General features: G+C 43.9%; 3 protein-coding genes across 3 annotated transcripts; all 3 read left to right on the top strand.

The window, feature by feature from the left end:
* The first annotated feature begins 1,320 nt into the window (after positions 1-1,320).
* Positions 1,321-3,192, top strand: nppcl (natriuretic peptide C-like). The gene is made up of 3 exons (XM_076154799.1): positions 1,321-1,552; positions 2,146-2,291; positions 2,522-3,192. The coding sequence occupies exons 2-3, from the start codon at positions 2,193-2,195 to the stop codon at positions 2,816-2,818; spliced, it is 396 nt and encodes a 131-aa protein (XP_076010914.1). The 5' UTR covers positions 1,321-1,552; positions 2,146-2,192; the 3' UTR covers positions 2,819-3,192.
* Positions 3,193-5,829: 2,637 nt separating this feature from the next.
* On the top strand, positions 5,830-9,612 carry gapdh (glyceraldehyde-3-phosphate dehydrogenase). Its single transcript, XM_076154690.1, has 12 exons — positions 5,830-5,894; positions 6,153-6,198; positions 7,245-7,344; positions 7,468-7,574; positions 7,713-7,803; positions 7,939-8,054; positions 8,219-8,300; positions 8,409-8,560; positions 8,675-8,753; positions 8,887-8,970; positions 9,059-9,156; positions 9,245-9,612. The coding sequence occupies exons 2-12, from the start codon at positions 6,176-6,178 to the stop codon at positions 9,312-9,314; spliced, it is 1,002 nt and encodes a 333-aa protein (XP_076010805.1). The 5' UTR covers positions 5,830-5,894; positions 6,153-6,175; the 3' UTR covers positions 9,315-9,612.
* Positions 9,613-11,248: 1,636 nt separating this feature from the next.
* On the top strand, positions 11,249-21,997 carry LOC143004021 (non-homologous end joining factor IFFO1-like). The gene is made up of 9 exons (XM_076154861.1): positions 11,249-12,619; positions 15,092-15,152; positions 16,509-16,604; positions 16,799-16,939; positions 17,060-17,226; positions 17,323-17,449; positions 20,508-20,597; positions 20,854-20,984; positions 21,100-21,997. Exons 1-9 carry the CDS (start codon positions 11,634-11,636, stop codon positions 21,224-21,226), a joined length of 1,926 nt encoding a protein of 641 aa, XP_076010976.1. The 5' UTR covers positions 11,249-11,633; the 3' UTR covers positions 21,227-21,997.
* Positions 21,998-23,586: the final 1,589 nt, after the last annotated feature.

Below are 23,586 nucleotides of genomic sequence, written 5' to 3'. Positions count from 1 at the left end.
TGGGCTGTCACAGCTTGCCCAGACAGCATTACAGCCCAGCTCTCTCCTCCACTTCCCTTTCCTGCCTTTTTCTTTTCCTTTCTTGCCACGTCGTTCTATCATATCACATTTCAATCTTGACCACACGTGTGAAATGTGTTTTTCTGTTTCACCAGCAAGCAAAGCTGTCATTTTTTCTTTATTTACAACCTGTTTTCCTCCCGTGCTGTCTGACACATTTGCTGTTGCCTAGTTGGCCGCTTCTGTTCTCCTGTAATCAATCTCTTTTGTAGGTCTCCCCCTCGCTGCCTGCTGCTCCTCTCGCTCCTGTCCTCCTCCTACTCAGCTGCCTGCTTACCTCCTACAGGGCTCCTCTGCACTAACATCATATGCATGGTGGTTGAACCCCCCCTCCCCTCCTCACTAATCTCTCCTTTTCGCCTGCTCTCTCCCACACAGTCGTCTCCTAAAAGACTTGTTTGTGATTATATTATATAAAGACACTTGCCAACTGCAGGCTGACGATACCGTTTTAGGATTGCATCACCGCTCGTACTTCATCTGAGGACATACTTGAGTTTAATCGCAAATGTCCTCTGGGTGTCAAGTGTTTATGCGCCGTTTGATCATTTTTAGCTTATTCGTTCTTTGGTTATGGAAAAATCCAGTTGCATGCACAGCTTTTGCTCACTGACCAGCCTGTATTTGCCATTCTTGGACAGATAATTGATCAATTTATTAATTTAATGAGGGCAGGTAGGACGCTTATCCACGCCCAGTATGCAACGAATACGTGTGGTTGCAGTTTTTCATGTGCTGGATAATCTAAAGCTGCTGAACTCTGGGTTTTGTGTGTTGGATGGTGCTGCTCCTGCTGGTGTTGTGGTAATTTGGCGGCAGGGGGCAAAGAAAGCAGATGGCACTGACAGACTGTAACTTACCCCACAGAGAGGGAGGTCAGGGCATGCTGGGAAAGACCACGAAGACAAAGGGGAGAGAGTGAGGGTAATGTGCATCAGGGGCATGGTTACCACATGGGAAAAGTGTAATTCACATGAACGTGTCGTATAAAACAATTCTATCCTGGACGCCTCAATCCCCACTGGCCACAAACAGACGAACCATCGGCTGACTGTTGCCCTCTGACCTTGGCATGTGTAGTGCATTGGCACGAGCTCGGAGCCATGAGGATGCACAGTCCATCCAGTCACCTTGACAATGACAAGCACACTCTCTAAGGCTATGACATCACTCTGAAGAAAAGCAACTGTGGGGGGTGGATAGGGAGGGGAGGGGAGGGTGGGGGGGTTTAATTCTGTCTCTACAAAACCTCTGCAGCATCCCAGCTGATGCCCCAACATTCAATTTCGGCCAAGCGGACAGACGCAAGAAGAGAAATCTTTAATTCCATCACAGAGAGAGAAAGAGGAGGAGGAGGAGGAGCCAAGCGAGGGAGAGAGATAGTGATGCCTTCAGCAGGTGCCAACAAGTGAGAGGGAGTTTCGAGTCTGAGATGGAGAAGAGCTTTTAAGAGCGAAAGACACCAAGAGCTCCAACAGAAAACAAAAAGCAGGTGAGTCATTTCAGATCATATTTAGTTCTGGGATTAACAGAAATGGATCAGCGGTAATATAAATAGATCAGCATGCAGACATTTAAATAGATACAGTGGAGACACGGCTACAATAAATCTACCAATGTTTTCATCCGTTTCTTCAAATTTCTAATGCTGAAGTTTGTGTAAAAGAAATTGATTTTACTCTAGTAAATGTGAATTTGCTTTTTGAATCATTTTAAATTGAGATTATTAATCTGGCAGTTTGCTTTTGGGGATGTTAAACCTTTGTATTGAAACAAAACTCGGCACCGTTTAGACTTGTTGAAACACTTATTTAAGCTATTCACACAGACTTAAAATACAGAATTGAAAAAACAAACGGAGAAATATTCAAAATCTGCAATCACTGCTGACAGCAGTTATATTATTTAAACTGCAGATAACTGTTGGTTAAAAAAATTGTTATTGCATCGTCATTTTAATGTCTCTTCTCTGGTTCCCTGTGTGTGTGTGTGTGTGTGTGTGTGTGTGTGTGTGTGTGTGTGTGTGTGTGTGTGTGTGTGTGTGTGTGTGTGTGTGTGTGTGTGTGTGTGTGTGTGAGACTGCAGACAGTATTTGTGTGTGTTTGGCCCTTGTGCTCCGCGTCTCTGCTGCCATGCTGTATCCCGCTCTGCTCTGTGCCACTCTGCTCCTGCTGGCACCCCTGGAGAACACCGAGGCTCGTGCTCTGCACCCATCTCCTGATTCTGTGCAGGTACGGATGGAGGGAGGGGGGGGGGGGGGGGTTTGAGAGGAGAAACTGTAGGGAGTAAAAGAGCAACTAGAGGAGATTTCAGAGTGGATGGAAATGATCAGGATGGAGCAGAAGGAGGGAGGGAGAGCGGAAAAGAATCGGAGGGAGTAATGAAATGTACCACTGATTGAATTATTCTCCCTTGCACACTCCCTGGCAATTAAATTTTAGGTTTGTTTCCCCCTCTGTAGTTTATGGAGCAGTTTCTGGAACGGTATAACGACCTTCTAACCCTGGACGACCTGGAGAACCTGTTGAGCAGCCAATCGGAGGATCCCTCCACCTTAACCAGTGGGGTCAAACCGGCTGAGTACCCCAAATGGGGTGACGCACAAACACAGGCCGAGACCCCCTGGCTGCGCCTGCTGAAGGGGGCACTTGCCAGTCAGAAGCGAGCAGAACCGGACCGATCAAGGCGGGGCTGGAACCGAGGGTGCTTTGGCCTGAAACTGGACCGTATCGGGTCCATGAGCGGACTGGGCTGTTAGTGGAGCAGAGAGGGATAGTGGAGAGACTGATGGCATCCTTCTCAGAGTATAATAAGGAAAACACACAAGCAGATGTGTTCAGGGAAGGATGTTTACATGCTTATAAAGTACGTGTAGTGTGTGTACACATGCAGTATCGCTTATGTGGTTTCATCCAGCGTAGCTTACATGCTTCACAGTGTCGTGGCTGTTTAACAGGGCGGCTCTAGTTTGTTCTTTGTGAAAGAATTAAACAGAATATAAGGAATATGTAAGCAATGTTTACATAAAATCATCATCTTTAATTGTTAGGTTGTTGTTTTTTTAAGTATATTGGCACTTTAAGCATCTCCAACCTTGTCTAATGGTGTAAACGTGTTGAGAGAAATGTTACTTCTGTGGCCAGGGATTGTGTTTGAATTACCTGGATATCCAAACAATGACATTTGGAAATTCTGCTGTTGTTTTTGTTTATTGTTTTGTGTTTACTTATGATTTGCATAAATAAATGGATTTGACATTAAAAGGGTCCTGTTCTGGTATTTGCTTGTGTAAATCTCTAACGTATAGATAGACCCTTTTTCTTCCTGCTGAATTGCATCAGGTCACTTTGTCCCTGAAAGAGGAGCTCGACATTCTTGTTGCACATTTGAATTTACTTAATGCGTCATTAACACTGCCAGTAGCTGTTGTTGATGTTTAATTTCTACCCTGGAGCTGGATGATGTGCTTTGTCATAGAGGAGACTGGAATGCTTAGTCCAATGTGGCGTGTATGGCTGTCAAACACTGTTTCAGACCCATAGCGGCTTCTACAAATTCCCTCGCCTGTGATGTTACAGCCAGTTTCCCCATAGCAAACATCTTAAAGTATGTTACACGGAAATGATACATTTTGTTGGCGTGTCTGTTTTAATTTCAAACAGCACCTCTATTACTTATACATATTCATACAGGTCCATGTTAAGCTGTAGGGCGGCTGCAGGGCGCCGATAACAACAGCCTTCAAATTTCCCCCAGTCACACCAGCCTTTGATGTAATATTCTACCACAACACTAGATGGCCCTCTAATCACGTGGGTTATTGTGCCCCACGCACAGCTGCACTCTGGACTTCGCACTGGACTCTATTACGGGACACAAACAGTATGAGTGAAGCAGCAAGGCCCCACTTTTACAAGCATTGTAAAACTCTGTGTATGTTTCACCCTAAAGAAACCCGTGTATTTTGTTTTGTTCTGCACGTTCAGAACATATAAACACGGAAAAACCTCATACGTATCATTTAGGACAGGATAGGACTTTTATTCATTGTCACAGTGGCTGAGCTACAGAAGAAAGAAATACAAAATAAATACACTCTAGTAACAATATACACAGTATACACATTTATATGTATGTGGTAGAAAAAGCAGAAAAAGGAAAACAAGACTATTATATTATTATTATTATTATTATTATTATTATATATTAGATTATATATATACATATTGCACAGTTAACTATTATATATGCACATTACTACAACACATGCACACAGTTATGAGCTGTTATATAGTTTTATTGTGGTTGGTATAAATGACTGGCAGTAGCATTCATTTATGACATAACTAATATGGGCACAACAATGCTTTTATGTTCCTGCCTGTTAAAATGCAGCATAGAGATAATACAGATTTTCTTGCTTTGTTTGACACTTCCACTGAACCACACAGACAAAAATAATCTTGGGATATTTCCTTTGAATGGGCGTTCCAGGTTGCAAACTGAACTCATGTAGAGAGAAGGAGGCAGCATCTGGTCATGTCTAGTACTGAGAGTATAACATGGCTCAAGTGTTCGCCGGCCGAAGTCTAATCTTAGCCTGACCTTTACTTCCCCTCTTTGACCTTAAGCTGTGTCTGGCGTGCCTGCACTCAGGGTTGTGATAGTTCATCTATGCCCATGCAGGTCTCTGAACGGTGATAGAGAAATCTGCGATCGTTCCAACGTCTAGTACTGCTACAGAGCGACACATCTGCTAAACCTGCACAGAATACGTTTGACTGCACCACATGATGCAGAAGACAATAGGAGTCGCTGCACTGATTTGTAGCTTTGGTTCATCCTCTGTATGTTTCATGTTCACATTCATAATTTGTTGGGTGAGAAGATGCCATGGGTAAGGTTTCAATGTTGCAATTGACTGCCAGCACTGTTCCCTGATGAGGCCCGGCATGCAGCAAAGGGGGGCATTTCAGTGTGAACAGCCCTCTGGTTGAGACTGACAACCACATTATTCAAACAGAGCATTATTATTATCTCCTGAGTCCCTTTTCTTTCAAACAAATGAGTCACAATAACCTGAGAGCAAAAACAGCTGACATGAATGAGCCTTTTAATATTCCATGTATAAGTCCAAATGAAAACACTATCTTGCAGCAGCGCGGAACATTACATAATGTGAGCAGCAGGGCAGCTTGTTTTTCATTCAAGCAAAAGAGCCAGACTTTTAATCAACAGTTTTTCAGGAGCATTTAAATCCTTATGCTTTTGTTATTAATTCTGGACGAACCCTCTGAAGCCTGCCTCCTCTGCACATGCGTAATGATCATAAGGTCGCGTGTCCTGCTGGGGGCAGTGGCTAAAAGTTAAGGGTCATGGTCTTTGAGACAGTAAATGTCACAGCTGGGAAGACAGAGATTTGATCCTCTTGCTCTGTGATTCGGTTGACTGAGAAGGTCAGCAGGGACCTCCCGCTTTTTTTTATTCCACTATCCGAGGGCTTGAATATGTGTGTATCTATATCCAGACCAACCCATGACAGCACTGTGGATACTATATGTAGAACCTGACATTGTTCTATCAATCAAATCTCAACTATATGATCCAAACGTTATACAACAGCAAACACATTATATGTCATTTAACTCGAGTTCCAGAGGCCGACCTGTCTCTGTGCAGACTGTCGACCTTGACATTCACAGTGGGCGGGGTGAGGAACAGTGTCCATTAAGGGGTGTGGCTTAACTTTTGGTCAATCATATAAACACAGCGTAACTTTGCTCCTCCTCACTCACACCCGGAGTCGCAAGACAGATTGAGGAGTCTCACAAACGGTAAATATATGCTGATAAACTATTCCAACCTGCATGCTGGCGACATACAAAATATATTGCATAGTAGCTGCAGCCATCAAGTTGCAGAACTTTGAATGAGTCCTGTTTGTTTGAAATGGGAATCTACTTGTGGTTATATTAACATAACTTTCTTAAAGTTACAGATAGTTTCTAAACTTGCATGTAGGCTTGTGATCTTATAGTCATTTACCTTCTTCTTCTTCTTCCTCTTTTTCCTCTTCCCATTTCTTCTACCAGAGGACTAGATCAACCCAGGCAAAATGGTGAAAGTTGGTATCAATGGGTAAGAGACATTTTCTTCTTCTGGCACACACAATTGACCAAACTGCCCTAACATGCAGGACCAGTCAATCAGCACACACTTAGATTCACTTAGATAAGACTGAATGTGTGGAATTCTCTCTGCAGCCTCAACCATTATTTGGTAATTATCCTATTTAACTGTGACTTATATGTTGGGTTTAGTATTATGTGGTGCTTCAGTATGGAGGCGTATCTGTGGCTCAGGTTGCTCCTCTTCCTCTCTGTCACACTTCACATACTCAGACAAACAGCTGACTGACCTTCATCCATTAATTGAGCTGCAAAAGTGCTTGTGTAATGGACTACAGGCACATATGTACCAGAAAAGCATGGCCAGTTGCCATACCTCAGCTGCTCTCATGTTGAGCTTGTTGAACTTTGAACTTTGGTCCGTCAGCAGATAACAATGTGGGCAGCAGCTCTGACGTGGGGGGGGGGGGGGGTCGTTCTGCTGTTGTTTCTCTGCTGCCATCACTGGCAAAGGACATTTCCAAACACACGTGATGTAACAGTTGTGTCTACCTATCTGGTTCCTGTTTCCTCCTTTATCTCCCTACCACTCACTCGCCCTCCCTGTCCTCGTCCTCTCTCACTGTCTGAGGACAGAGTGTATCTGTGTGAGGCTTTGAACCTGCGGTTAAATAGTAACTCAGCCTCTGATCAAACAGTGCAACGTCGTCATCAGGATTACCACAGTAGTTCATTTAGACTTTAGCCCCCACAGAAACACACGCACACACACACCCCCCTTGGCCCCGCCTCCTGAACCATGCCCTTTTGCTCGCGGGTATCAGGTCATCTGAGGAGTTATGTTCCTCCTTACACAAAGGAAAACTGTAGAGCATAATGTGACTTTAATAATAGATCAAAGAATATTTCCAGATTGTAAATCCCAGTAAGCCTGTTTGCCTCTGCATGTTTGAGTCCGGCACCATTACAGTGTCATTCTGAGACTTGGATCAGCATTAGACGCTGTCGTACTACCATCTAGAGGCCAGACTAACAAACAACACTGTCCTGTTTCAGATTTGGCCGTATTGGTCGTCTGGTGACCCGTGCTGCCTTCACCTCCAAGAAGGTGGAGATTGTGGCCATCAATGATCCTTTCATTGACCTGGAATACATGGTGAGGCAATACACTTACCTCATCTATCACAGATATATGTCACTTAAGGACCTTATGAATTCAAAGTAACATGAAAAACATTATTATCTAACATCTTCATCTCTCTCTCTTGTTTCTCAATAGGTCTATATGTTCAAGTATGACTCCACCCACGGCCGTTTCCATGGCGAGGTGGGGATTGAGGGTGACAAGCTGGTCATCGATGGACATAAAATCACTGTGTTCCACGAGTGAGTTCACATTGCTTGTTACTGGAACATTTTTGTAATATGAAAAACAATGAATAATCAAGTAATTGTTTACAGAACAAGCATTTCATCTCACACACACACACACTCAACTCATTCTGCTCTCTGTCTGTTTCTCAGGAGGGACCCCGCTAACATCAAATGGGGTGATGCTGGTGCCACTTACGTGGTTGAGTCCACCGGCGTGTTCACCACCATTGAGAAGGCCTCCGTACGTTGACCACCGCCTGTCCTACTCCATAAATACACACACTGTTTATGTTGTGATACCAGGAGACGAGATATGTGACTGATGAACTGAAGGTGATCTCTGTTTTCATCGACGCTCTTCTTCCCATCAATGCAGACCCATCTGAAGGGCGGTGCCAAGAGAGTCATCATCTCTGCTCCCAGCGCTGACGCTCCCATGTTTGTGATGGGCGTCAACCACGAGAAGTACGACAACTCTCTCCAGATTGTCAGGTAAGAATACGGAAGGTCGTCTTAGATGCAAGTCTCCTTCAGACACTCGGATGGATGTTTTGTTGTTGTATAATTGAGTGGATTCCTGTCTTCTGTACCTATTATGCAACCAAACAACAACTCCATAATCTTGGGAACTCATGGTTTCTTTGCTTCTTTCATAGCAATGCTTCCTGCACAACCAACTGCCTTGCTCCCCTGGCCAAGGTCATCAATGACAACTTCGGCATCATTGAGGGTCTGATGGTGAGGATTTCAACACGTTGCCTGGCAACACCACAAACATCAACATGACTACAGACTGAGGCGGAGTGTTATTTATTTACCATTCTCCTCTTTGTCTCTGTCATGCAGAGCACAGTTCACGCCATCACCGCCACCCAGAAGACAGTGGACGGTCCCTCTGGAAAGCTGTGGAGGGACGGCCGCGGTGCCAGCCAGAACATCATCCCCGCTTCCACCGGCGCTGCCAAGGCTGTGGGAAAGGTCATCCCCGAACTCAACGGGTCAGCACCAACAACACGGCACATTTATTACAGCATATAGCGTCGAATAACAGGCTTTCCTTTATCTAACTACAAATCCTGTTGACCTGTGATCATCTGTCTCATATTTCACAGCAAACTGACCGGCATGGCCTTCCGTGTCCCCACACCCAACGTGTCAGTGGTTGACCTGACTGTCCGTCTGGAGAAGCCTGTAAGTAGACACACACTCAAGCATTCATAACATTTACATAACAACTTATTTAAATGTGATTTTTGTTGAAATATGCATACATTACACACACCTGCCAGCCAGACAGATGTGTCAACCTCTTTCTTCACTACAGGCCAAATACGACGACATCAAGAAGGTTGTCAAGGCCGCATCTGAAGGACCCATGAAGGGAATTCTGGGATACACAGAGCACCAGGTCTGTGCTTCATCACCTCACATCTTGAAACACTATTTAGGTTTAAATTCTTTCGCTAATATGCGTCATTCCCTCCCTTCTCCTGCAGGTGGTGTCCACAGACTTCAACGGCGACACTCACTCCTCCATCTTTGATGCCGGCGCCGGCATTGCCCTCAACGACCACTTCGTCAAGCTGGTCACATGGTAGGACGGCAGACGCAGAGAAACGTAGTATTACACCTGCATTTCTTACATACAGATTGGTTGATATGAACTTTTTCTCGTCAATCAGGTACGACAACGAGTTCGCATACAGCACCCGTGTGATCGACCTGATGTCCCACATGGCCTCCAAGGAGTAAAAAAGAAGCGGCTACTGTGCCACATCACCCACATTCTCCTGACTGCAGAGTTATACGTTTACAACAACACATTGTATTATCTATGACTCTGTCTGATTTCATGATAGCCGACCCCCTTTATGTCTGAGGAAAGGTCCCACGAAGAGCAAACGTCAAAACATGTCAGACCAATTTGTTTTTCTTTTTTATTGTCCCTGTTCTGGTCTTGTGTGAGATTGAGCGAAGGTGTGAGCATCTTTGTCTGTGGTACTGCGGTACTGCAGTCAAAGTGGAATAAAGTCCTCTGTTTGTGAGATAACTCAGTCTCTGCTCTCGTTTATCGCCGCTCAGGGAAAGAAACAAAATGAATTATTTCTATAGATGATTCGATCATTCTCTTACCTACACCCATCACTTTTCTAACTTCCCTGGTCACCATCGAGAATTAGAATATTGTTTTTGTTATTGTTTATCTAATTTGGACAAAAGTTAACATGATTTCATTCAGATTTAAGATGTTTGCTGACCTGATTATGAGTGTAGATCCTCATCTTCATCATTATGACCATCAGTCTCACTCTCTTGTCCTCCATTTTTCTACTACACCCAGGAGAAATATCTCACTAGATGCTGCAGAGGGGCACACACACACACACACACACACACACACACACACACACACACACACACACAGCCACACAGCCACACACCCACACACACACACACACACACAGGCACGTTGTTATATCATGAGTGAGCCCGGCAGCCATGTGTGACAGGTGATAATCCAGCAAGCTCTCCCTCTGTCGGCCTGTGTCTGTCGGCCTGTGCTACCGCCTCTCTGCTCACCACCTGCCTCATCTGTCTGGACAGATCTGACATCGCCTGACACAGGGATACAAGAATCTGCACGTACACACAACACACTCATACACACAAAGTATTACTGGTAGAAAGAGAATAACAGTTACACACAGTTACACACAGTTACACACAGTTACACACAGATTCACACAGTTACAAGCCCCTAGGCCCATCTGCACGATGCTGCTGTGGGTTATACAGACACTTTACCACTCTGCTTTTCCAGCAGCTTGATTCACAGATATTTAGTAGCTACAATAAATCTGATCATTGACCTTAGACGACTTCATCTCTACAGCACAATGGCGCCCTCTATTGGCAGGCCTCTGCACCCATTAGTATATGGAAGAGTGCTTCTCTTCTCTTCTCTTCTCTTCTCTTCTCTTCTCTTCTCTTCTCTTCTCTTCTCTTCTCTTCTCTTCTCTTCTCTTCTCTTGGTTGGTGAATGGGGACCGTGGTGGTCAGCAGTGTTTGTCATTCCTGTTGTTCTCTAACATGGAGGAGCAGCAAAACAACTTTACTGCCACAGTTAAGTGGTTTACAGGCTTCTTGCCTCATTAGGGCAATGGATGGAGAGGCGCCCTGTGTCTCTGGCCATAGAGCAGGTGGAGGTTTACACTTTTTTTTACGTCACTTGGCTTTGGGATCTATGGACCAGAACCTCACAGAACCAGCTGCACCATAAATACTATATATGCACATATATGTCTGTTTGTATTATTCTGCATGCATTTGCAGGCAAACATGTGAAAAAACCATCCTGATGTTAAATAAATATTCAGACCGGAATTGATGATGTCATCAGATGAACCATTCTGTTGATTGTCTATTATGTCTTTAGTTTGAGATAGATAGATAGATGGATAGATCATAATGTGTTTTCAAACTGAACTGTTGCGCATTTGAAGACATAGTTTGATGTAATTCTATAATTCTATAATCGTTAAACACAATAGTTAGTATAGGGAGGAGAGATTCGGAGCCTTGCTGAGCTTGTGTTTGCAGGCATAACACACTTCAGGGAGCACTGCGCCTCTAGCAGCGTGTTTACGGTAGCAGAGCGCTCCAATCCAGCTGCACTTGCTCCTGCCTGCGGTCGCATCTCGTTGCCACACAAGGAACTTCGCTGAGGCGATGACACTGGATTTCTGCATTGTTCAACAGAGCTTCATATAATTGTTTTTTTGCCTCATTTTTAATTCTATTGATTTGGCGGAGCATCTAACCAAGGCGCGTATCCAGTGTTGCAGCATTTGTTTCGGGTCTCACTGCCCTTTTGTTGTCGCTTTGGATGTTTTGTTGCGGACCGTTACTGAGCACTAACCCACCCAGCCGATGTTAGAGCCTGTCAGTTTAGATTCTGCTTTTGTTCTATAATCAGGTAAATACGCGCGTCTGTCTTATACGCTTTCCGGCTACATATCACTTAGTCAGATATTGTATTTTGTTATAGCAAGACAATTCCCGTCCGTGTTCATGCCAGATCTGCAGCGCTTTAGTTTTCCATACCATAGCATGAATCCTTTGTTGGAGGCCAACACGCATCTCCAACAGCATCAGCAGCAGAACCAGACACACAGCAACCCGGACTCCCCCTCAGGCCTCCTGCCCGAAGCTATTTTCGGTGGACCGGACCCGACGTCTTTCCTGCTGGGCGAGCAGCTCGGATCGGGGCCTGATCTGCAGGGGCCTGACTTTTTCTCAGCCTCACCTTACCTTCATCACAACCAGAGCCACTACCATCCCCGCGCCGTGCCGCCTCCCCCTGCAGCCATGGCCCTCAGAAACGACCTGGGATCCAACATCAGTGTCCTCAAAACCCTCAACCTGAGATTCAGATGCTTCTTGGCTAAAGTGCATGAATTAGAGCGCAGAAACAAGATTTTAGAGAAGCAGCTGCAACAGGCGTTGGATGCCAACAAAGGCTGTCAGGGTGGATGCTGCGAGAGCAGGGCACACACGCAGGAGACAGGTGTCCAAACCGGGTTTGTGGGGACGATACCTCTCAGGCCGGGGTCCCTCCCTTTCCACAACACCAACAACTCGGCCAGGAGGCCCACAACTCTGTTCACTCCTCCACTCACAACAACGTTCCAACCTTCACCTGGCATCAAACCTGAAAACCCTTATCCCCACTCCAATTACCCGGTGATTACCATCAGCCAGTCCTCCCCGTGTGTGGACTCTCCTGGAGGCGGATCAGCCTACAAAACTGTCACAAACTCCAGCATCGGAACAGGAACCTCCACCAACCCTCCTCCACGCTTTCTCCCAGGGACTATCTGGTCCTACAACCACACCCGCAAATTTGGCCCTGTGGCAGAGCGTCTGACCAGCCCCGGTGTGTCCTGGATGCACCCGGACGGAGTCGGGGTCCAGATTGACACCATCACCCCTGAGATAAGGGCCCTGTACAATGTCCTGGCTAAAGTGAAGAGGGAGAGGGACGAGTATAAGCGCAGGTAAACAGGGTGAAACCCATTTGTTATACTTGAAATAAACATTGTGTTGTTGTTATGGAGTCACTGTGAAACGTAGTGAGCAATGACCTAGAATTAAATTGGGCTGAAGTTTCCTGAGCAGAGCAGTAAAGCAGCTGTAGACCAGCTGCCTCCTGCAGGAGCTCAGTCAGCACAAAGCCTCTCCATGCATCACCTCCAGCCTGACCCTACAGCCAAACTTCTGTCCGACCACAGTGGCAGGTGCTGCTGCTAGAAATACACCAAATATTAACACACCGCTGGCTAAATATAAAGAAGAATGAAGGTCAAAGACTCGTAGAGACTGTATAGACCACAATAGCCTCCTTTGAACCTCAGTGATTCACTCATGACTTGTGTAATAGTTACTCCCTGCATTATATTGAAAGTACATTCTATAGTCCTGCTTGGTTTGTGAAGTGAAGCTATTGTCTGCTTAGCTTTTCCAGAATTCCATAGTTTCACAACGATGAAGCCTGCATACATGTAAAAGTACTTCACATGCAACATCTCAAACTGAGCAAGACAGAATAGACCATCAACAGAATGGTTCACCTGATGACACCATCAATTCAAGTCTGAATATTCATCAGTTTAGGGAGATAGTTGTGTTTGTTTTGGCATGTTGACTTAACATGTAGATTCTCCTTTGTGGTGTTTTTCACTTTGATATGTGAAAGAAAACTGTTCATCTCTTGCAAATGCTGTTGTTAATTTGATTTCCACAAGTATCTTCTCTCATGACATTGGTTTGAGGCCTGTAACCCTTAGGACACGCAATGGACATCACTGCATTCCTTCATATTATGTCCAGCTGAGCAGTCATTCATTGTCCACAGCAGAGCCCCAGGACAGTCAAGTCTTTGTCCACTAGGCAGAGGGACAACAGCGTCTGCCCCAAGAGTGTGTGTCTGTGTGATAGACATATACTGTGACTGTTGCTTATGAAATAGACGAAGAGGAAATTCAGAAATGTTTACATTACATGGCTGCCCAGTTGTGTGTTGTGTGTGCGTGTGTGTGTAGGTGTGTGTGTGTGTGTGTGTGTGTGAGTGACCTGTTCCCTAAACTAAAACTCGATCAGATAATTAAAAGTGAACCTCACCAGTTCTTGGCCATTAACTGTGTGAATGTCTAACAGTTCCCAGTTTATCAACACATCTGTTACCCAGTGAGCCATTTGGTCTTGTGATCTGCAACTTGTGTTGGCTGGAGCATCATGGAGACGAAACACACACGCGTCCGCATGCAGCTTATTTAGAAGCTTTTTATTCAGCTCCAGCTCTTCTCGCCATTTCACATTTGTTGTTTCTTTCAAGGACTACTTCTCTCTTTCCCTGTCCCTCCTGTCCCTCACTCCTCCCTTCCCTCTCTGCCCTCCCTCACTCCCACACACACCTCCTCTCACTCTTTTGCTCTTTCTGACGACTTCTCCTCTACTGCGCATCCCGCTCCACACTCCACATTGTATCTGCAATGCAGCATGCACTGCAAGCTGCTTGGGGTGGGTGTGTGTGTGTGTGTGTGTGGAGGGGGGGGTTGTCTTACAGAAGGAGCACTGCTCAGCTCTCACCTTGCTCTCCCCTTACAAATCCGACCAATGCTCTCCATGACAACAACAGCCCCTGTTTTTGTGGCTGTTTGTCTGTGATTTAGGATTCCTTAAAGACTGAGATTTGCTGCAGCATTCTGCATTTTCAAACAGCATTTATGTAAGAGCCTCTGCAGTGAGCGGGTCTCCCCCGGGACTGTGTGGGGCCATAAGTCAAAAAGTCTGACATCACATAACACCAACATGCTTTGTGCTTGGGCTTTTAAAAGGATTAGACTTCATGTTTATGAGCCAGTCATTAGAGTGACATCATAGATATTTATAATTCATGAAAAGTCACTCACTCTGATCACATTTGAATTTGGCATTTCATGTGAATAGTAACTGGGTCATACATCATACCTGCAGCTACACTTTCTGCAATTAGTCGAATGTTTCTGCACTTCAATCCACATTTACCAACATTCAAAATCTATCAATTGATTATCAGCTTCCTGTGTTGTTCCTCTTTCTTATAAAGATGCTGGCTTGATTTCTCTGAGGGGAACGTTCCATTTCTGTCATTCATGTTCACCAGAGCAGAGTACAGCATGCAGAGGCAACGACTTAGGGAATGTATGGCCTCCATTTGTGGTTGGTCTGGCAACGGTTTGTTTGCCTCATGCAATTTAGAGAGATGTATGTGCAGAATGTCTCTCAGTGGTTTAGTCAACGAAATTGCAATCTGCCAAATGTTTTGGGTGCGGTTAGATGGATAATCCCAATCCAGGTGAGATCCATTGGCTCAAGACACATGCATGGATCAGGTGTATACGGGGTCTCATCACACTCTGTTTGTCCTGTAAGCTCTTTATCCATCTGTGTGTCTGATTATTCTCCCATGTTCACCTTGTGTCTTACAGATGGGAGGAGGAATACACCATGAGAGTGGATCTGCAACAGAAAATCACAGACCTAGAAGAGGTAACTTGGTCCTGCACTGTATGTTTGCAGATGCTGCTTCTTCTTCTGATTCTACTTTTCCTGTCATAGGGAAACATTCTACTTGCATTTACTGCAATAGTTAAATAGTCACATTTTTATTCTCTTTATGTTGTTTTCAATATTTGTTCATTTTCCATCTTTTCTGGAAGCTTCCTTCTTCTCATTCTTTCCTTCTCACACTGATCTGAAACCATCAATCCCCTCGAACTTGAGATGTAACCCAAATGTTCACCCAAGACTTACTTACTTTGGATACTCGAGGAAATATACTGCTATTTATTTGCATGTAGTAAAACGTAATCTGCACACTTTTACTTGTATTTCTTTTCTGTTTATTCAAGTACTTATCCACCATTGTGTGTATGTGAGTGTGTTTGTTTGCTTTCATGCACTGGGCAGCAGTTAGACAGGACCAGCAGTGCAGTATGTCTGAGGGCTTTAGTCTTCAGGTTTTCACCTTGTTGACAGAATTGACTTCAGCCTGAGTCATTAGAATCGAGCAAAATCAATGCCTGGCTGTGAAGCAGAAGTTTAAACTAATTGGAGCTAATACAAGCAGAGCATTCTGGATTGTCCTTGCTCACCTGCAGTCATTTACAGTGATGATGGTCAAATTTTACTGTTTCTAAAATGGATGAAAGCAGGAAAGATGAGGCAGTTTAATGCCAGTCTAGCTGTGTGATATGTGTCAGTGGTGAGCAGTAAACTCTGTCACACTTTGCTGGCAGTGATGTCGTTTCCTTTGCGCAGCATGAATCACTACTACATTGCTTGAAGTTTTGACTCGTGCGATGCAGCTGCGCTTGCTTGCAATGGATTTTCTTCACCACTCGCCGCCCACTGGCCAAAGATCATGACACATTCCAATGTAAAAGATAGAGAAAACTTTAAAAATAACAATTTTGGATCTGCCACCTGTAAATGTATGACCATATTTGTGCTTCCTGCTGCATACTGTGCATGAGCATGTACTGTATTGTTGATTTCCTGTGTGTGTGTGTGTGTGTTGTGTGTTTGAGTACATGTGCACCATTGCCGGGAATCTGCACCTGACCCTGTTTCACAGGCAGTAACACCTCAGCAGGAGACCACAAGCAGTAAAGCGCCAATCTTGACTTAAAAGGTCCCGGCCAATGCTGCAGCTCATATGAATAAATCATCAGGGAGACAATTACTGCACAAATCCAGAGCTTGCATTCAGGCTTTATGATGTTTTGGTGTACTTTGTCAATAAAGGCTTTTATTTTTTTGATTACCTCCGGTTGCTGTAATCTGTAAACAGGAAAAGTCTGTGGCCACGGTGTTTGAATCTTCACGTTGTTTGTATGTGTGCAGGACCTGCAGGAGAGTGAAGGCTGTCAGGACGAACTGGCTCTCAGAGTCCAGCAGCTGAAGGCAGAGCTGGTTCTCTTCAAAGGCCTCATGAGCAATGTGAGCACATTATTATCATTCTACACATGCAGAGTCAAAAACATGAACAAACTCAAATTCAACTACTTATTTATCAGATCACAAAAGAATGTCATTTTACAACTAAACTCATGTTGTGAAATGAAATCATGAGAGAATGACACCACTTTATAAATGAATATAACAGCCTCTGCTTCGGTCCATTCTCTTGGCAGAATTTGTCAGATTTGGACAGTAAAATTCAAGAGAAGGCCATGAAGGTGGACATGGACATCTGTCGCAGGATAGATATCACCGCTCGCCTCTGTGACGTCGCCCAGCAGAGGAACTGTGAGGATGTGATCCAGATGTACCAGGTACAGGCTGGAACTGACCGAGTGATGCTCTGATGTCTGGGTCTGTGTAAGAAAGAGTTCAAGTCATTGTGTTTGTCTGATCTCTTCATTCTGATTCTGTGTCTCTGACTGAATACTCAGGTCCCTAACGGCCGCCGAAAACAAACCCCTCTGTCTTTTAATGGGAGCGAGTGTGACGAACCTGTCAGCACGTCCGAAAGCGACGGCGGAGTGGGCAAAGACGACGAGCACTGCGGCTCATCAGCCAATCAAATCAATGAGGAGATGCAGAGGATGCTGAACCAATTGTAAGCAGTCTGATTTTGATATGTGACAAATGTATGTCAGAGGGCCCCAGTCCTGAAATGACACTAAATATTCTGGTGTCTGTGTGTTTCATGCAGGCGTGAATGTGAGTTTGAGGACGACTGTGACAGTCTGGCCTGGGAGGAGACAGAAGAGACGCTGCTGCTTTGGGAGGATTTCCCAGGATGCACCCTGCCTCCTGATCCCACTCACCCCCCTGGAGAGGTAAGCAACACACATCTCTGCCAGTGTGACTTCTTGGTTCTGATCTCAGCAGTAACAGTGATACAATTCAATGCATCACAGTCCATAAACACTGCAGCATGTCGGCATGTTTGCTCTCATAAAGTTGTTGATTTAACTTAAAGGCCATTTGGAGGATGTAGTTAGTTTGCACCTGAAGTCTGTGCACATATTATTTTATGTAATTCTAAATGTATTTCATCCAGAATATGTACAGATTCACTCTCAATGCAAGCTTGTTTGGATTAATGAATTGATTTGCTGATCCCATCCTGCTATAAACTATCATCTACTTTATTCTACATCTATTTTGATTATCTTAATGTACATGTTGCTTCTCAGTTCAGTTCCTATGTACCGCTCATATGTTGTTTATTGCTGTGGATGGGCAGGTTTATCATTGAGTTTAAGCTGAACATTTAAATTTAGACTCTGGTTAGACTCTGCTGCTGTTTTCTAAACTGTAAGTGTAAATGTGGCTTTATAAAGTAGACAGTAAAGATTACAAACTGCAATGAACCAAAATCTGCCCTAAATCATCCAAACAACCAAAACCCCAACACATGCAAACACACACACTCTGTATTATATTCAACTTCTTTTTATATATAAACTGTATGTATCCTGGTCAGCTGAAACACTCACCTGCTCTCCATTTCATCATCAGCCCTGTAGGTTTTCTCTATAAACCGGTTCCCCTTCATCTCTGGCAGATCATCAGTCGCCTCTTTGCTCTGGTGTTTCTAACTTCCTCTTTTCCTCCCTGTCTCTTTTGTTTGACCTTTGTTGCCTTCCTTCCTGTGTCTTGGACCTTGGATTTATAAGCCTGTTAAACCTCCCGTCCAGTATTCCACTGTAAGCTTCCCTGTTACTTATCAAGTTTGTTTTCATCTTAATCAGCTTTCTGTTGACTGCATTTCAGTCTTTCTAGCCAGACTCATTTTTTAGACAGCTGCATATGTGTTGATGCTTGTGAGCCTATGATGTCATGAGTGACAGTCTCTCTGGATGTGGGCATGTCTGTCTTGGTTTGGGTGTGTCTATCCTGAGGCAGGCACATCTGGCCTGATTGCATCTCCTAATGTGCCGTGTCTATACTGTTTGGGGCGTGTCTATACTGTTTGGGGCGTGTCTTTACTATTTGGGGCGTGTCTATACAGTTTGGGCGTGTCTATACTATTTGGGGCGTGTCTATGCGGTTTGGGGCGTGTCTATACAGTTTGGGGTGTGTCTTTACAGTTTGGGGCGTGTCTATACTATTTGGGGCGTGTCCCTCCTCATGTCCCTCCTCATGTATTTCCTCTACTGATTTGATCAGAGTTGCGTTTGCTTCCACCAAAAATATTTTCCGTCTGTTGCATCAGACACTGCGCTCTGTTTTTGTCGCTGCAGTGTTTACATTCTGTAGGTTACTGAACTAGTGCCGACACATTTGTTATTCAAGCGTTGTTACTTAGCATTGTACAGTATCACTCTTGTGCTATTCATGTCCATACAACAATCATTTTTCATACTGGAAAAGATATTGCAGAAAAGCATGTGTTTATGTTCATGTGTGTCTATGTGTTACACTGCCTATTGCTGGTTTATCAACTGTGCAACAAATACACATTATGCATTATGTTATATATTTAATGCCTAATAATGATGCCTTGCTTTTATCCACCATAAACTTCACATAGTACAAATGCCATAATCATTTCAGAAAGCTCCATGCTGCTGTACTGTAACTTTGCTATGTTGATATTTGCAATTCATGAGCTGTTATAATTTCATTCCAACTGTTCTGTGTAGCGGCTGACAGCATTCACTTGCATTTCCTTCATCTCCTTTGCGGATGTACAGCCACAGCCACGAGAGCAGCTGGATCCATTCTTCCAATCCGTTGACAAGGAGTAAAGTTTGTCATGACAACGCTACTTGTTAGTGGTTGTCAGGGCTGTTCAGTCCCTGGGTGTCACTCGCAGCCCTCAAGGCCTCACCTGTTACCCGCCAGTGATTTCATCACAAGGGGGCAGGGTGTATCTGTGCTGATGTGGGCGTGGCTATCTAGGCACGGGCATCTCTCTTGATGCGGGCGTGGCACTTTCACAAAGCACGTATTCAATGACATAATACATAATAAAAGCTGTATTTAATGTAATTGTATGATAATCGCTTTATTGTATATCAGATGTAAAGTAGAGGTTCAGGATAAATCAGGTTAAACAGGCTCTTTACCACTTCCCTATTTCAGCCACCTAACAGGCCAATAGAGTCTTTGTAGTGGCAAAAATGTCTGTAAAGTGCGAAAAATAATAATAACTAAGCTATGCATTCATTTGGAAATCAATGCTGGAGAATGCAGTTGAGGGCTGTAGGAAACCTGAATGATGGAGGAGAGTGTACCCCATGATTTCTGCAGGTGTGGCATAGTGCTAATGAGGCACAGACACAGGGGCCCCAGAGCTCACAGGGGCCCCAGAGCTCACAGGGGCCCCAGAGCTCACAGGGGCCCTGAAGTCAGAGCCTGATAAAGGGCTCATATCAACAACAAGACCTAAATGTTAACTGTGAAGGTGCCAGTGTGATGAGGTCACAGGTTCATCCCCACCTTGGTTTGCACTTTGGTGTAGAACTATTGAATGTATTGTTTTGGCTCAGACTAATGGAGCTCAGTCTGGTCTTTGCTTCAGGCTCTGACCGTCTGATTCCCTTACAGCTCAGTCTGACCTTCAATGCTCTACTGTTTCAGGGACATTTCGGGACAAACACACACACACACATACTCAAACGAATGCTGTGCCTGCTCAGAATTGTATACATTGTGTTTGTTTCGGAAAAAAGCATGTACAGGACATATTTGTTTTCAGTCACCGGCTGTGTGAAATTAGAACATTCTGCATTCAGTGTAATCTGAGCCAAAGTCAGGTTTCTTTCAGAAGCAGTGTTATTTTACCTACTGTCTCAGTGTGATACTTAGCACATTGATTATTATAGTTATTATCATTATTATTATTATTATGATCACAATAGCCCTCTCCAATCTCTGTCTCGTTAGGAGGACTGTCTGGAAAAGGTGATTAATGACACCGAGTGTCTCTTCAAATCGCGAGAGAAGGAATACCAGGAGACAATAGATCAGATTGAGGTGAGGCTTGTAATGTTTTATTCTCTGTTGTATCTTACATCATTTATTTATTTATTTATGTTCTTCGATTGTGTTGAAATCCCAGATGTATAGCTTTCTCACGTTCTGTGCATCGTTATGATTACATGCTGTTACACCTTCAAATTTGATGTATCACACAGTTTTGTAATATTCTAATCAGTCATTATGTTGCTTTTAAAGAATGCCTCAGTCATGAATTTCTCTTTCTATTTGTCTATATGTTTATCGCCTGCAGCTGGAGTTGGCCACAGCTAAGAGTGACATGAACCGGCACCTGCACGAGTACATGGAGATGTGCTCTATGAAGAGAGGCCTGGATGTTCAAATGGAGACATGCAGGAGACTCATCACGCAGAGTGGAGACAGGTACACACACACACACGCACACACACAGACGCATACAAAAACCCTAACACCAGAAAAGCCCAAAGCCTTCTCCTTCTCCTCTCATTCGTGTCTCTCTCTGTCTTTGTTCTCACAGTAACTCTGCCGCGACTGTGTCCTCTGATGAAGGTGATCAGAGAGACAGTGACAAGTCTTCATCCTCTCCTCCTCCTCCTCCCCCTCCCCCTCCTCCTCTATCTTCCTCTGGTGCAAGGAGATCTTGACCCATCCTCCTTCTGAGGGCAGGAGGCTCCACTGCATCCTGCTAAAGTACCACCCCAACGCAATACACCTATAAATACAACAGCACCATGTTTACATGAACCCATAACATTTACACATTCATACCTTTATTCTCTCTGTTGTCCGTGCAAATCTGCTGTTACATGCAAACGTCACTGCCCTAATGGGGGAGGAGGTCTTCTTTCAGCTCTGTAGAACAGACGGTGAACTAATGGGTTGTTGTTAAGATGGCGCAGGAGGTTGATGTTCTTGATTTGACTGTAAGTGATGGAGAAGGCCAATGCTGCAGGCTACTTGGAGGAATAGCATGACTTATTCACCCGACATGTTTTCCCTTAATGCATCGTCTGTGTATGATAATGACATTAGTCTTTATCAGCACCACCACGTCTAAGAAGATGTCAATTCAGAGAGCGTTTTACTGCCTTATACACAGATCCAGGGCTCGCTTTGTATCTGTGTCATAAGTCAAACCGCAGGCAAAGCAAATGTAAAGCCATAAATATGATAAATATGTCATAACAAATTGGCAAAAATGACCGAAATAACTTAAGTATATGGAATCTATGAATATTGACAATCTTGCGTCCCTCTTAAAAACAAATTCTGACTTGAGTGTCATGTTCTTAATCTGTGGTCCCATAAGGTGTGACTTACCTAAAGCCAGAAGTCTGAATCAAATGGAAAAGTCTGCCTTAAAACACAGCACAGTGTGTATCATGACAACCTTTCATCTGTAAAAATTACCATAACGTAACTATTTAATATTTATTGCAAAATTAACAAAGAAGGCACATTGGTGTGTGATCATGGCTATGGGAACAATTATTATTATTAATAATAATAATAATAATAAATATTAATAATAATGATTATGTAGAAACTGTCCAACAGCCTGGAAGCTCCTTTAATTAACCCTGAACTTATCCACCCAAAGTCCTTTTAGGATCAAACACTCTCAGTGCTTGGGAAACTCAAAGTCACGCATGGCGATTGTGCTGTTTGTTAGTGAGGAAACCACATTTAAGAGCCACATTCCGAGCCTACTCAGGGTGAACGTTTGATTTAAGATGCAGTATCACACAAAAAGGTGGATTTTAACAATATTTCATCACAAAAACACAGAAAATACATTTGTGTTTGTGTTGCGTTTGTTATTTTCCTTTAGTAGCTCTGAATTAGAAGTCTAATAGCAGACAAACTGGTGATGGCAGTGGGTGAAGAAGAGGGAAGCATGTTGTGTGTAGTTTGGAGAAAAGTGTAAATACTGTGGGAAGCTGATCAGGGGTCAGCGCTGGGGCCTTGACCTCCATCTCTTCTGTGTGTCTTCCTGTCATAAACCAGAGACGGTGAAGGACATGATGAAGGACACAGAGACGTCCGCGTCGTATGTTGGAAAGTTTTGTTTTCAGCAATAATGCTTCGATTAGACGGAGGTGCTGTGTTTGATCACAGTTGCATGGTGGAGCAGACTCGGTTTAGATCAATAGTAAAGAGATATGCAAAGACAGAAGAGATGATGGTAGTGAAATACTTCATTTAGCCGTTGAGTGCCAAATTAAATGAACAAAATTGCTGAAAAAAAGGAAATATTGCTGCCGAAGCTGTTTCACCAACGGTGCTTGATGTATATAACTAAATATTTGAGCCTGTAAACATTTGCACTTATAAAGGAAGAGCAAAGCAAAAATGTATATGAAACAATCAGCTATTACTTGTATAACATGACAAAAATGTAAAATAGAAAAAGGTTGAACTATATTTCTTCTATTTAAATGTTATCATCTCTTACATGTTGTCGGGGTAGAATAATGAATTAACATGGACATTTACCTCATGTGTGTTTTTGGGCACCGCAGACATCTTGGTATTGCTTTCTTCACCTTAACCATAAACTGTAACTCACAGCTGATACATTGCTATAGTAGCACACACAGTATCCGAGCTCAGCAGCACATTAATCATCACGGCTGCAATGTTCCATCCTCGTTGTAGATTTTTCTCTTCTGGTTCTCCTGCATCTCACATTTCACTGCTCTGACTCGATGATGACGACAAGATGGTGGCATAAGCTGACATGCATGTGTGGTTCTATGAACCAGCAGAATGTGACTGAGCAAAAGGAGACCATTTGTAAAGCTTTATTTTCACACACCGAGTGGGTTTCTGTGTATGCATGTGCCAGTGTGTATGTTTCTGGGTGTTATGTATAGTGTGCGAGTGTTTTTAAAAAGACCATGACTGAGGCAGATGTTCAGCAAAAAGAAGTTGAACATTTTAAGTTTAAAATGGCGACTTGGGAACCATCGTAAGATCTCTTTTGACAATAACCAACTCAAAC

The sequence above is a fragment of the Genypterus blacodes genome, unplaced genomic scaffold (assembly GCF_046128005.1).
Source record: "Genypterus blacodes isolate CSIRO-AG114 ecotype Tasmania unplaced genomic scaffold, CSIRO-AGI_Gbla_v1 ptg000063l_1, whole genome shotgun sequence".
In the NCBI taxonomy this organism is placed as follows: Eukaryota; Metazoa; Chordata; class Actinopteri; order Ophidiiformes; family Ophidiidae; genus Genypterus; species Genypterus blacodes.
Note: the sequence above shows the minus strand (reverse complement) of the source record. Positions and strands in the feature narration are given on the sequence as shown.